Source organism: Ailuropoda melanoleuca, chromosome 16 (genome assembly GCF_002007445.2).
Source record: "Ailuropoda melanoleuca isolate Jingjing chromosome 16, ASM200744v2, whole genome shotgun sequence".
NCBI lineage: Eukaryota > Metazoa > Chordata > Mammalia > Carnivora > Ursidae > Ailuropoda > Ailuropoda melanoleuca.
In genome coordinates, this window is record NC_048233.1 from 25,830,739 (window position 1) to 25,844,492 (window position 13,754).

Consider the following 13,754-nt stretch of genomic DNA (forward strand, 5'->3'; position numbering starts at 1 on the left):
AAAATTGTATAAATCAAAAGGCACAAAAATAAAAAAGTTATAAATAGGTATTTCACAAATTACATATGATTAATAATCATTTGAAGAGATTTCAACTTCATTAATAATTGGGGAGATCAAATTAGGTACACAGTGAGACACCATTTAAAACCGAGTATTGGATGAGGAGTCACAGTACTTTTATACGTTGCTTCAACAACTACAATTTCTGCAACCATTTGGAAAATAGTTTTTCATTATCCCATGAAGCTAAATGTAGACAAACTTTATAACCCAGTGATTTTGCTTGTAGGCATATACCCAAGAGAAATACTGTATATATACAAAAGTAGATGTGTTGGAGAATGTTCGTAGCAGCTCTGCTCTCAATAACAAAATAGACACTCAAGTGTCTACTGACAGGAAAGTGACTGAATAAACTGTGGTATATTATGTAGTAAAAAAAATGAATGGTAGCTAAAATAATATTAATGACATAATATGTGAAAAGCTAAAGTCTCCCAAATTTATATGTCATGGGACGCCGTTTAAAAATAGCTAAAATAAAAATAATATGCTTTTTTTTTTTAAAGATTTTATTTATTCACTTGACAGAGAGACAGCCAGCGAGAGAGGGAACACAAGCAGGGGGAGTGGGAGAGGAAGAAGCAGGCTCCCAGCAGAAGAGCACGTCAGGCTCGAGGATCGAGCCCCAGAATTCCAGGATCACGCCTTGCCAAAGGCAGGCTTAACGACTGAGCCACCCAGGCGCCCCAAAATAGTATGTTTTTTGTTAGTATAGATAAGATGAAACTTTATTTTTGAAAGCGAGGGAATGATAAAAAATGAATTGAGGATTGTGTCCTAGGGAGGGGTTGTATGTAATTTATTGTTAGGATCTTTAGTTTTGTGCTTGGTAGTGGTTTTCCATAAGCTGATTTTATTAGAAACAAAACAAATAATAATAATAATAAACCAGATGTCTTGAGGCAGGGGTATGACAGGGAGGCCAGAACAGAGTATAGATGAAGTCAGTGAGATACTGGGGGCCTCTAATTAGGTCTAATACAAAAGTAAACAAACTTTTAACAAGGGTTTAAAGCTATTAATAAGATATTTGAACACAGACACTAAGTTTATAAATTCACTATTGTCTATCCAAAATAGTTTTGTGGTTATTGTATCAGAATAACATATTCCAGGTAGATGTGATTATTATATATATCTATCCAGATAAAGGAGACTTCACAGTAAACAGAAAAAAAATATAAATGAGAGCATATAAAACCATGAAAAATGAAATACTTTCTTATTGGAAAGAATATTAAATTTTGATCTTCTGCACTTGATAATGTCAACACTTTTTACTATGCTGTTGTATAATTTTTTTTCTGTATTTTGTTGAACAGTATGCCCTTTTATGCCTTAATATTGTGATGTAATTATAGGCTTTTTATAGGACTTATTTTTAATGATCAATGCCAATGCAATTGACAACTTTGTCTTTATGCTTACTTTGCTTATATATGAGGCTCCAAAGTTAATGTCTCATAGAGGCATGGATTTTTCATTCTTGTTTTGAAAGCTTTGAAGTTGAGACTAACATGATGATAGTCTTAGAGCTTAAAACGCAATTGTTTTAGAACAAGTTGTCCAGTATGATAAATGGATTAGGGAGCAGGATGACGAGTAAGTTTTGGTAATTTTCAAGAAATAGTGATAGATATCTGAATCAGAAGGATGATCACCAGAGGAGAAAGGAAAGGTAGAGTGGGGGAAAATAAAATAGGATTGAATGACATACTTGGCTATGGTATAAAGCAAAAAATATAAGGTGACACCTAGTTTCTGTGTTCTAGAGGGATTAAAGAATGATAATATTAATGACTGAAAATGACAGATTCAGAATAGAAATTTAGAAAGTTCTATATGAAGAAGAAAGGAGTTTGATTTTAGTCATAGAATAATATTTTTAGAGGATCTTATGATGCAATTAGAAGTCATCTAATCATTCTGTTCATTTTACATATGAGGACACTGAAATCGAAAGAGGTGTGGTGAAGAGTCGCATGGTTCAAATATACACTCATATAATTGCAGGATATGGATGTGTTAGAATTGAGGATGGTAGCAGAAACTAGGTTACAGAAGTTCATTAATTCATGCTAAGAATTTTGGCTTCATCTGTAAAGTGATGAAGAGTCACTGAAAGATTTACTAGGTGAGTATTTAAAAGGATCGTTTGGGTAGCAGAGTGGAGAATGGAGTAGAAAAGGAGCATACTGAAAACAGAACTATTTTGAAGGCTGATGGTATAAATCAGATGAAATACTATTGTGATTTTAACTAGAGTGAAGGTGTTGGGGATTGGGGGCTAGAGGTATTTAAGACCTAGGATTTGGTGATTGGATGTATGAAGTGAGAGAAGGAGGCAAAGATGATTCCAGGATTTTGTCTTGGCCAAATGTTTTGTAGGTAGTAGTACTAATCACTGAGTGAAGGTATTTTGGAGGAAAAGTAAATTGACTTTGATGGGAGAGATCTTGAGTTCAGTTTTGCTTGTATTGAATTTGAGGTGCCTCTTAGATTGGAAAAAAAAGACTATTCAAATTGTCTGTTGTTTATGTGGATCTGGAGTTCAGGAGATGGATCTTAACTAGAGCTTTCTTAGCTTATATTTGTGAGTCCAGAAGAGTGAATGAGGTATTCCAGGGGGTGTATTTGAATTGAGATAAAAAGAAGAGGTAGGTTGGAGTGCTTAATTAGGAACACCATCATTTAAAGGATAGGTAGAGAAACCTGCAAGAGAGATTAAGAAAAAGCAGCCAGAGAAATAGGAAGAAAGAGGGAAAAGAAGTATGGTTATCTTGTAAGGGGTGAGAGTGTTTTGAGAAAGAAAGACTGGTCAGATGGTGTTAGTGTTCAAATAAGACAAGGAATTGAAAGTGTCTTTTTGCATTTTGTGAAAAGGAGGTAATTGGTTACAGGCGTGGGCTGTAAGAATAGGGCATATATGAAGTTGAGCTGTGGAAAGGAGGGGGCTGTGGTTGGAGAAGAATGTGTAGTTGAGGATGGTTTTGCTTTTGTTTTTGTTTTGTTTCATTTTTAAAGATGTAGGACCTGGAGCATGTTTCAAGTGTTTTGGGAGGGGCCAAATAAGAGGAGGAAGTTAAATATTTAAGGGAAAGTACAATTGAGAGAGCCAAGTCTGAGAACACAGATGAAGGAATTAACTTTAAGAAAGTAGAGGGATTCCTCTTTCTGTGTGAGAATAAACTGGAATAGTTTGGTACAGATGCTGGTAGCTATAGTTTTGGTGGAAAGATGTTAAGGGACTTTCCTTAAAATGCCTTCTGTTTTAGCAGGAGGCTTGGTTATGTGCTTTGGTTACAGGAAGGAATGGGAAGGTTGGTAATTTGAGGAGCATTGAGAATCTTTGAAATAGTTGCTGGAGAATTAGAGAAAGTGGCTTAATGGGAGAAAAAATTGGTGTGATAGGCAGCACTGTGAATCCTGTTGAAGATGGGAAACATAATTTTATAGTGAATTCTCTTAAGTTCTCAGCAGAAGTCAGGTAATTGGATATTGTTGGTGGTTCTTGGGAGCCATTATCAGTTGCTTTGTACCACTCCAGATGTGAATCAATTGAGAAATAGAACCAAGTAATAGGAATCAGAAAAGTGCTTTTATTGTTAGAAGTTTAGTGTAAATGTGGTTTGGACTGAGGTGGAAATGAGGTCTCCCACAAGTTCTCTTCTGAATTAAATTTATTCATCCAGTCACAGGCTAAAAAACATGTCTTTGTGCTAAGAAAATGAAGTTTTTCTCTGATGAGCTTCTCTCATGGGAGTTGCATTATAGGAATAATATGTTTATGGGCATGCGGTTCCCAGTGAGGAACTGAAAGAATTGTACTGTGTATGCATGCTGACTTCTATACATTAATCTCACCCATTGGTGTGATGGATGTCCTGCTCTCACTACTGTTTTTCTCTTGGAGGGATGTAAAGAAGAGAGAGAAAGAGACTGTACTATTTCTTAAATCTTGTTTCTATCCAGAGAAGGCCTGTGTCCTCTTTTAAAATGTGAGATGAGTGATATATCTACCCCCTAACATTGAGGGTCAAGATTTTGCCAGGTAGGAGGAGTATAATTGAGACAGTGAAAATTTTGAGTTGACAGTAGGATAGCCATATAAAAGTATTTATTATTTGCTTGGAAATATGTAATGGAATACAGTGAGGTGCTTAATTTTGGAAAATTTAGGCAGAGCATTAAGATCATGACTAAATGCAGTCTTTGAAGGACAGGATGATGCGACAGGATCAGAGATCCATCCATCAGCTGAAGGAAGGATTGCTGTGAAGGAGTTGGAGGAGGTAGAAGTAACAAGAGAGGTTGGGAAATAGGTAAGGATGTGGAGAATGTAAGTACTGTGCAATTTTTGTTTGAGCTGGGATATGCAAATTTTCTGAGTGAAGGCTGGCAAAGACAAAAACTTAATTGATAGTACAGATAAAAATTATATAAAGGAAAATATTTAGGTATTAGAATTACTAGTGATTGGGATGTCTTCCCATCTGATCATTTATGAATAGAATATTTTTCAGTATTTTCAATATTTTTGAAAACTATTTTCAAAATTTTTCAAAAAATTGTTATTTTTTCAACTTGTGACATTTTGCCATTAGCAGTAGTATTTATAGTATAGCAATAATTTTGTAATTCAGCTTCATATGGGACGTTTCAACGTTATTATTAACCCTAATAATAGTTGGATACTTAAGAGAGAGGAGTGTAACAATATTTCTTTTAAGATGTAGGCCTTCAAGCTCATGCCTTAATATGGGTAGATCTGGCTTAGTGCTGGCAGCTTGATCCTCTACTACTCAAGTTCCAACATGTTTTTCTTAGAGAAATAGAAGGGAAAGGGAAGTCATATGGGAACTATTAGCAGCTCACTTGCTTTCACTTAGTGATTTATTCCAAAAGCACTGATTCAAAAATATTCTCTGAGATCCTACTATGTGCTGCTCAGTTGAAGGTGCCAGAGAGTTAAAAGTAGGTAAAAGAAACGGTCCCTGCACTATCTCAGAAGAGCTTATATGAAATTAGGCAAATAAATAATTTCCTTGAATAGATAAGCCTGAAATTCTGATCTTATATGATTAGACTCTTCAAATTAGTTGAGTCTTAGTGGCTCTTCATTTTTAACTTTGACTAAGGTGTGTGTGTGTGTGTGTGTGTGTGTATGGAAAGTTTAGAGAAATTCTTAACTGTGTGTGTGTGTGTTTTCTTTGTTCTGTTTCCTCTTACCAATTTATGCCTGCCCAGGACAGTCAGGAAAAAAAAATCATTTGTCTATTGCTTCTAGGAAACATGGCATGAAATAGGATCAAATGGAAAAATATTGAGATTATGAGGATGTTGTTTAGCCAGTAGTTTTTCAGATGGAATAGAGATTGAGTTAAGTGCTAAGTGGACAATCTTAACTAGTAGGACACTTTGGATGATTGAATAATCTGGATGATCTCTGGGAATTGTACATTTTGAAGTGAATTACCTAAGTGTTTTTTTTTTTTTCTTTAGATTTTTCTTTTGCGTTTTGTTTCATTTTTAGCAACTTTGGTGTTTGAGATACACCTTTACATTTTATATTAACTTGTAATATGTGTTAAATGTTATAAAGGAGACTAACATGAAAAAATTTAATTTTTTCACTGGCTAAATACTAATTTAAAAGATTTAAGCCTATGTTTATAGTAAGTTTTGTTATAAACAACAACAAGAACAACAACTTTCCTTGAGTCCCCCCCCCCGAATATTTATATAGAAAGAATAGATTGGCTCATTATACCATGATGTTTTTTAATACTATCATTAAAGAAATTTGGTACATATGCCCACAATTTAAAGTTGTAAAATACTTGTTATGAAACACAGCCATCTCCTATCCCTGCCCTTCTTTTCTAGCCTCTCCATTTCTTGTTTTCTAGAAGCAAGATGTTTAGCACATGTAGTTGATTCTTTTAATGTTTACCAGTGCATCCCTAAACATGTTTGTTATTGCTGCTTCTTGATTTTTCAGTTTCATACTCCTCAACTTTACAATATGGAGGATGAAGCTTTAGCTGTCTTTCAGCACCCCCTCTACCACCCATACCACATACTTCTTCTTTCTCTTAACTTTCCAATATGGTTTTATTATAATTTTGGTGCCAGTTGTTATTCATTATTATTGCTATGTAAATAGTATTCACAGCTAAAAAATATAGTACTGTAATAATGTTTACTTTTCCTAACATACCATTTTCTCTCTGTTTTCATTTGGTTAATGTTTTAATCACTAATTCAACTCTGAATTTCCCCCCAGTTTTTTAACACATTACTCTCATGTATGGTAATAAAACACATGAGACAGCCTATTAATTTGATTTGCTTGAATACTTTTCCCAGGAACTTTCTGATATGTGCACATTTAGGTGGGTTGCCCCTTATTCTTGCTATGTAGATTGCTTGGGAACTCACTTTACCATTATTCTGGGGGAATTCCCTTTGCTTTTCACTTTAGCTAGATCATTTATTTTCTAATCCCATTTCTTCCTTGTGTCTTATTCCCTTGGTCTACTTGGTTTTTTGGTTTTTCGGGGTTTTTTTTAGATTTATTTAGTTGAGACAGAGAGAGACAGCGTGTGTGCACACACTGGGGGAAAGGGCAGAGGGAGAGGGAGATAGAAACATAAGCAGACTCTGTGCTGAGTTCAGAGCCCCATGGGGGACTTGATCTCATGAACCTGAGATCATGACCTGAGCTGAAACCAAGAGTTCGATGCTTAACTGACTTTGCTACCCAGGCACTCCTCGATAGCTTTTTAAAAAAGAATGGGAAATAATTCTTTTTGAGACTTTGCAGTATGAGTATGACTTTAGTCTTCCCACAAATTAGTTATTTGTTGGTTTGGCTGATTTTAGAATTCTATGTGTTAATCATTTTCCCTCATAATTTTAAAAGCGTTGTTCCATTGTTTTTCACCTTCCAGTGATGCTGTTGTGAAGCCTAATGTAATTGTATTCTTTATCCTTTGTATGAAACCTATTTTATCTCTCTGAGGGCTTGTAGGATCTTCTTTTTGTCTCTACTGTGCTTTGGTTTGGGTTTGTTCTTCTCTTTTCTTGGATTAAATCTGGAAATCATATCCTTTAGGTTTCAAAAATTTTCTTGAATTATTTTGTTGATGATTTCTTCCCTTTTGTTTTCTGTTTTGTTTTTCTTAGAATTCCTAATAATTAGATATTGCATATTCTGGACTGGATCTTTTAATTTTTTTATGTTTTTATTCTGTTTTCTTTTATACTCTTCTTTTTAAAAGAAATTTCCTCAGCTTTATTATCCACCTTGCAATTTTTCATTTCTGTAATCATTTTTATTTTCAAGACCTTAGTCTTGGTGCACACCCCTCTCTCATTTCTTCCCCCCCAAAAATTCGGGCTTCCTTTTCTTATTTCATGGATGTACTATCTTCTATTATTAACTCTCTGAAAGTACTAAAGTTTTTATTTTTGTGAAAATTTTCGTATGTAGTCTCTATTTCTTCCATCTTTTTTCTTCCTTCCTTCCTTTCTTTTTTTTTGGCTTGGTCTCTTGTTTTTTATATTAGATACTTTCTTCATATCTTTTATTGTCCTTGCCATCTGGTCATATGTAAGAGTGAAGCACTACTAATAGAGTACAAACCCTTATATAATACTTAGAATGTGACAGACACTGTTGTAAGTGCTTCATCTATTTTAACTTATTTAATCTTCATAAGGATTTTGGGAGCTAGTTACCAATATTATTATTAGTAGTAGTATTAGTATCACTGTGTGACAGATAAGGAAACTGAGGTACATAGTGTTAAGTAACCTGCTCAATGTAACATAGTTAAGTGGCAGAACTAGAATTTGAATGAAGGCAACCTGACTTGATAGTCTTTTCTTTTAGCCTTTAACTATTAATCCTTTTATTGAAATCAGGAGCAAATTGGAAATTCTGTGCATGTAGGTAGGGTTTGTCAAAATAGTGTTACCTGAGTGAACTGTTTTTCTTGTTTGTCTTGTTTTGTTTTTTTAGTGTAGTCTGTCATGAGGTCCTTTTTCATGGGTTGATTAGATTCACCAGAGAAGAATCTTATTTTATTTTTTTAATATTTATTTATTTTTTTTAGAGAGAGAGAGCAAGTGTGGGGAGGGGCAGAGGGAGAGAGAGAATCCTGAAGCAGACTGCCCGCTGAGTACAGAGTCTGACACAGGGCTCAATCCCAAGACCTTGAGATCATGACCTGAGCTGAAATCAAGGGCAAGTCACTTAACTGACTGAGCCACCCAGGTGCCCCAGAGAAGAATTTTCTAAGATGATGACTAGAGACTGAAACCTAGCTGCTGGCAGTTTGGTTGCCAAGTGATCAAGGAGGATTGGGAGAATGGATCTTAATATTTAATATAACTCAGTCCAGCAGTTTCAGTGTCTTCTAATATGGAGACCCTTGACTTTATCCTGTCTAGGGAATAAACCTTCAGTCTTCTTCTCTGTGATGAAGAACTGTGAGTTGTTCTGTTGTGCAGATTCTGGAAGGGGATCTTGGGATACATCTACCACTCTTATTTTGAGTCTCACCTTTACCCAACTTTCATTGCCATGTGTTCCTGAGCCTTTTGTAGATTCTTTGATGTAAATGTGATTGATTCTTATTTTTCTCACTGGTAGTTTTAGATTCATCTTCCTTATCTTTGCTTTCAGATTTTTTTGCAGTTTTCTCATTTTCACGTTCTCTTTGACCCTGTGTTTATGCAGAAACAAACAACCAAAACAAATCTTTGCTATCTTTTAGGAAAAGACCTTCATGGAAAAGACTTCATAAGATTCATGTTCTTAATGTGCCATTTAAAATTCTTTGTTAGATCTGTTGAAATGGATCTCAGATATCTCCCACCTGAAGCATTTCATGATGCACCAACTAGATACATCACCATATGAAAATCTTTCCTCCCACCTTGGACATTTTTTCTTCTTTCTTAAGGCTGTTTTTTTGCATGGTTTTCTTACACTCTGCCCTTCCTGCCTCCCCAGACCATAACTCTTTGAGGATCTTAGATGTTCTCTTCTACAGAGTTGCTTAATAAAAATTTGTTACATTAAGTGTTGTCTATATGTTTTTCTTATAAAATATCAGCAATATATTAAATACCGAGGATAATAAAGGAGGGAATTAATACAACAGTGCAACAAAAGAGATCAAATTCAGATATAAAGAAGTCTGAGGGTGGTTAAACTAGATATTGTGAAATCTTTCAATGTAGATACCTAATCATAGCAATCATACATCTTTCCTCCTTCCATGACACAAAGAATAAACTACATGATCTGCTAATTTTTTAGCCAGGCTCATGAGTGTATAACTTACATGACAGATATATTTGGTGTTGCTGTAATATATTTGTAGTTTAATGGGGTATAATGTTAAGTCCTAGAAATAGTCTAAAAATTATAAATTAAATGTGCTGGAGTAGCTAAATTAATAAAGGAGACCACACCTGTAATATTTCCTTTTAAAAACTAATTTTTAGTTTTTTTTTAGTAAAGTTGATTTGTACAAATCAATGATGTTAATTTTACTTTCTCCTGCTCTTTGCAATGCTTGGAAGAAAACAAAACTATTGCAGGATTTGAAACTAAAATATTTGGAAAAATGTTAATGCTTTAAAATAATATTTCTCCAATTATTATATTTTAAGAAATTCAAGACACATTTATCTTTTAAAATGTGTTAGTATTTCTTTGAAAATAAAGTAGAGGAAAACTGTCATCTTAATTTTAATATGTAAAGGTTGCTGGGATATGGAAAACATCAGTGATCATTGGTATATTCTTTTGTAGAGTTAAATCAGTACTTAGGAAAGTGATGGTATTTGGTTTATTACCACAGGCAAACAAGCTGAGATGATTGTTAAACATGGCTATTTGTTTTTGTTTTCAAGTTTTCTGGCACCTTACAAATAATTTATTGGGATGTGATTTATAAAAACACATAGAAGCATTACTCTAGAAATTCTGTTCTTTTTAAACTGTATTATTTGGGTACAGTGTTGTAGATGCTAAAAATATTTTTTAATTGTCTCCTGAGATTCGTGGAATACATGTGGAAAACACAAATTTAGTGTTTAATGTTTGACTTGGTTAATTCTCAGTATCCATATCACTCTTATTTCATAATTTCTTCATGAAAAATATAATCACATACAGATTTCTGTTTGCTTGCAACACAGAATTAATGTGAATACCATTTCAAACTAACCACCATCAAAAGTTTCTGAAAGTCTGGTTTATATTTTTTAACTGTTGTATGTGGATGACTTACTTAGCTTTGATTTTTTTGAGAAATACATCTTTTAAAATTTTTTTATCAAACTTAAATTGTAGGTAATGGTGACAACAGTGGTATCTCATTTTGGTTAATTTAATGCCCTTTCTTTTTATAATGTACTTCCACCTCCATATATTTCTTTTAGTGTCATTACCTACTTGAGTTTCTGTGAAAATAAATTTTCTTTGTCTGTTAAAACAATCTTTGAGATTGTTTTTCACAGTTTATTTTTCTTTAACTAGTTTTTGAGTTTTATTTTTGAAGACATTAATATAATTTCATTGACAAGGCAAGCCCTGGCTATAGATGACTACTGCTTCCTCAGGCAGAGTGCCTTAGAAAGTGCTTTTAGAATTATTGCTTAACATGGTTTAATTTGTTTAGCTGTTTTTTTAGAAGTTGGAGAAGGTTGTTTTCCTGTAACTAAGTCCATCTTGTATTAGTGAGTCAAGGAAACTATAATTAATAATTTGGACACATTCACTTTTGAAAGATCAAACAGGAAACCAGTTATTATTGACCAGAGTATTACTTGCGGCTACTGTTTCACAGTTTATTGTGAATTTATTTTTTTATTTAAATGTATACCATCTATTACTTATTTTGCTTTTCCAGGTTTTTTTGGGTTTTTTTAATGGTTTGTTAGATAAAAGCTCTTTCTTTTTCTTCTTTTTAAAAACCCCAGTACTCATGGTTATCTGCTTCCATTTTTATGATACACATTAAGGACAAAATCATGTATTATCTTCCTGCTTGTTTTTCTTACATAGTTAAACTGTAAAGAGAGGAATTCAGGATATTCACTTGTGTTTTTCTCTTCCCTGGTCTCTCATGAATACATGACTTGATTTATCTTGATCAGCCTAGTAACTTGCTCCACATTTTTCCAAAAGTGCAAAGCAGTTTCAGCTAAAAATACACATATCAAAATGCTCCAGAAGTTGTGGCCACAGCTCAAAAATGCTGATCAATTTTGAAAATCTAAATCAACCTCGGCCATGAAACCGAGGGAAGAACCTTTGTGGTGGGGGACAGATTTCCAAAAATTCACCACAGTCCTGTTCTTAGCTGGAGTTTGTGCTGATGTTGCCAGACAACTGAGGAATAGATGCAAAAAGCAGGAAGCATTATTGAATTGAGCCCTAGCGCCAATTTGGGAAAAGCAAATTAAAATGTAAAAGAATATTTTTCCACTCCTGGCGTCTCGACACAAAATGGCAAAATACATGGTTGCTGAAAAAGTCACAGAACTTGCTAATTTTGCCTGAATGGCAAATTTTGCCAAAAAACCCCCAGTCTTTTTGCATTAAAAAATGCATACCCATATAGTTAGAAAAAGTAGATTTTTTTTAACCCAAATGAAATAGTTTTAATTTATAAGTAAAAACGTATATACATTTAAGTCAGAAAAATGTTTTGACATAAATGACTGTGTGTGTGGGCTTGTTTCAATGTCTTCTGATATTTTTCAGGTGCACTTGAAGAATGGATGATGATGATTTTGGTGGTTTTGAGGTATGTGCAATTACCTTACTTTGCTTATGTAATTGCTTTAACTTTGTTGGATTATAATGGAATATACTATTTTGAAAATGTATTATTTTCATTGGTATTCATGATCATTTCTTGATCATTTTTAATGTAACACTGGAATAAAAAAATGAAATCAAGGAAAATGAAAATATATCCCTTTTGAAAGATAAAACTAATTATTATTGAATGTATGGTCATGCCCATGGAATGGTTTAAATTGAGTTAATTAAGTGCTGCTAGTGGAAGCATTAAAGAAGAAGTTTTAAAAATTGTCAGCTGATGATTTTGCTGGGATACATGTCTATTAGGAAATACTTGTAAGATGAAAGATGAGTATTGCTGATCTGTCACATATTTTTATGTTTACACCTGTAATGAGTTGATTTAGTGTATTAACTACATAGCCTTTTGGTGGCTTATAGAGCTAATTAGTATGTTTGTGTTGTTAGATCAGGTTTAAGTTGGATGCTTTGTAAGTGGAAATTGTTAGCTGAAGAAGCACTGTCTTTTCCTTAATCCTTTTCAGTGTGTGTTCATTTTATTGAAATATTTTGTAACCCAGTTATTTTTATGGAGCCAGTATAGTCTTGCAGGAAAATCTCTGGATTAGAAGTCAGGATGCCTGAGCTCAAGTCCTGGAACTACCAAGTGAGCTCTGTGATTTTTTTTTTTTTCTTTTTTAGTAAGACTTTCACCTAATTTGGAACTTGATTAAAAAAAGAGATTGTTTATTAAAAATAGGGAGTTTAATTAATAACATTAATAGGAGAAACAAGATATTAAGTATATATTCAGTAATTCTGAATATCATGAAAAAATGGTGTGAGTTTTTTTAGATTAGGATCATTTCTTGTCCATTGATCTTATATCTGTCAATGTGGACATACCTGTTTTGTGTGTTTCATCTAATACTGGTTTTTGTTGAGCACATTTGTATGCTTTTTGCATTTTGTTGGGTGATTGAATCTTCTGTTACTGAAGTTAACATTTAAAATTTTGTGAAGGGGCGCCTGGGTGGCACAGCGGTTAAGCGTCTGCCTTCGGCTCAGGGCGTGATCCCGGCGTTATGGGATCGAGCCCCACATCAGGCTCTTCTGCTATGAGCCTGCTTCTTCCTCTCCCACTCCCCCTGCTTGTGTTCCCTCTCTCGGTGGCTGTCTCTATCTCTGTCGAATAAATAAAAAATAAAATCTTTAAAAAAAATAAAATAAAATTTTGTGAAAATTCCTTTCATTTTGAGAATAATAGGTGTTTCAGATATCATCTTAGTTTCTTGTTTATATGTTGTCAGTTATTTGAAGATCAAAACTTAGTACAGTCTCCTTTACTTAAACCATGCTTGATTTATTATATCAGAAAAAAATAGAGTGGGTAGTTTTCCTCAGAGTAAAATTATATTTCAATGTTATGACCAATGGATCTGTTCCTTTCAGTATTACGTATTTACAATGTTAACCAATTATTCTAATTTAATTGATAGTTAGGGTTCTTTCTTTTTATATCCAGTTGTAGAAATATGGAAGGTCTCCATCCTTGGTTATATAAACCGTGTTCATTTTTCATAATTTATAGATAATAGTTACTATACTCTATGTCACTTAGCTTCTGTGGCAGATTGCTTTAACTGACTTTTTTTTGTCTGACAACTCAATGCAGAATCCGAATTGAAATTCTGGTTCTTCTCAGTAATAATTTTGCTGTGATCTGGACAATTAAGAGAGAGAAAACTCTTACCCACAAACTCAACATTCAGTAATTGACTGTCCCTTACTTTTATAACTGTTTAATAGGAAGGCTTGATAATTTAAAACATCAATTTTAGGAATTTTCTAAGTGTTG

The 13,754-nt window shown here is 33.7% G+C and overlaps 1 protein-coding gene across 1 annotated transcript in view; it reads left to right on the forward strand.

The window, feature by feature from the left end:
• The window catches only part of CCDC91 (coiled-coil domain containing 91), a 322,822-nt gene that overhangs the window by 62,827 nt on the left and 246,241 nt on the right, over positions 1 to 13,754 (forward strand). The window contains exon 2 of the mRNA XM_034646529.1: positions 11,855 to 11,897. Coding sequence (XP_034502420.1) covers positions 11,868 to 11,897 — 30 coding nt within the window. The 5' untranslated portion in view covers positions 11,855 to 11,867. The remainder of the gene's footprint in view (positions 1 to 11,854; positions 11,898 to 13,754) is intronic.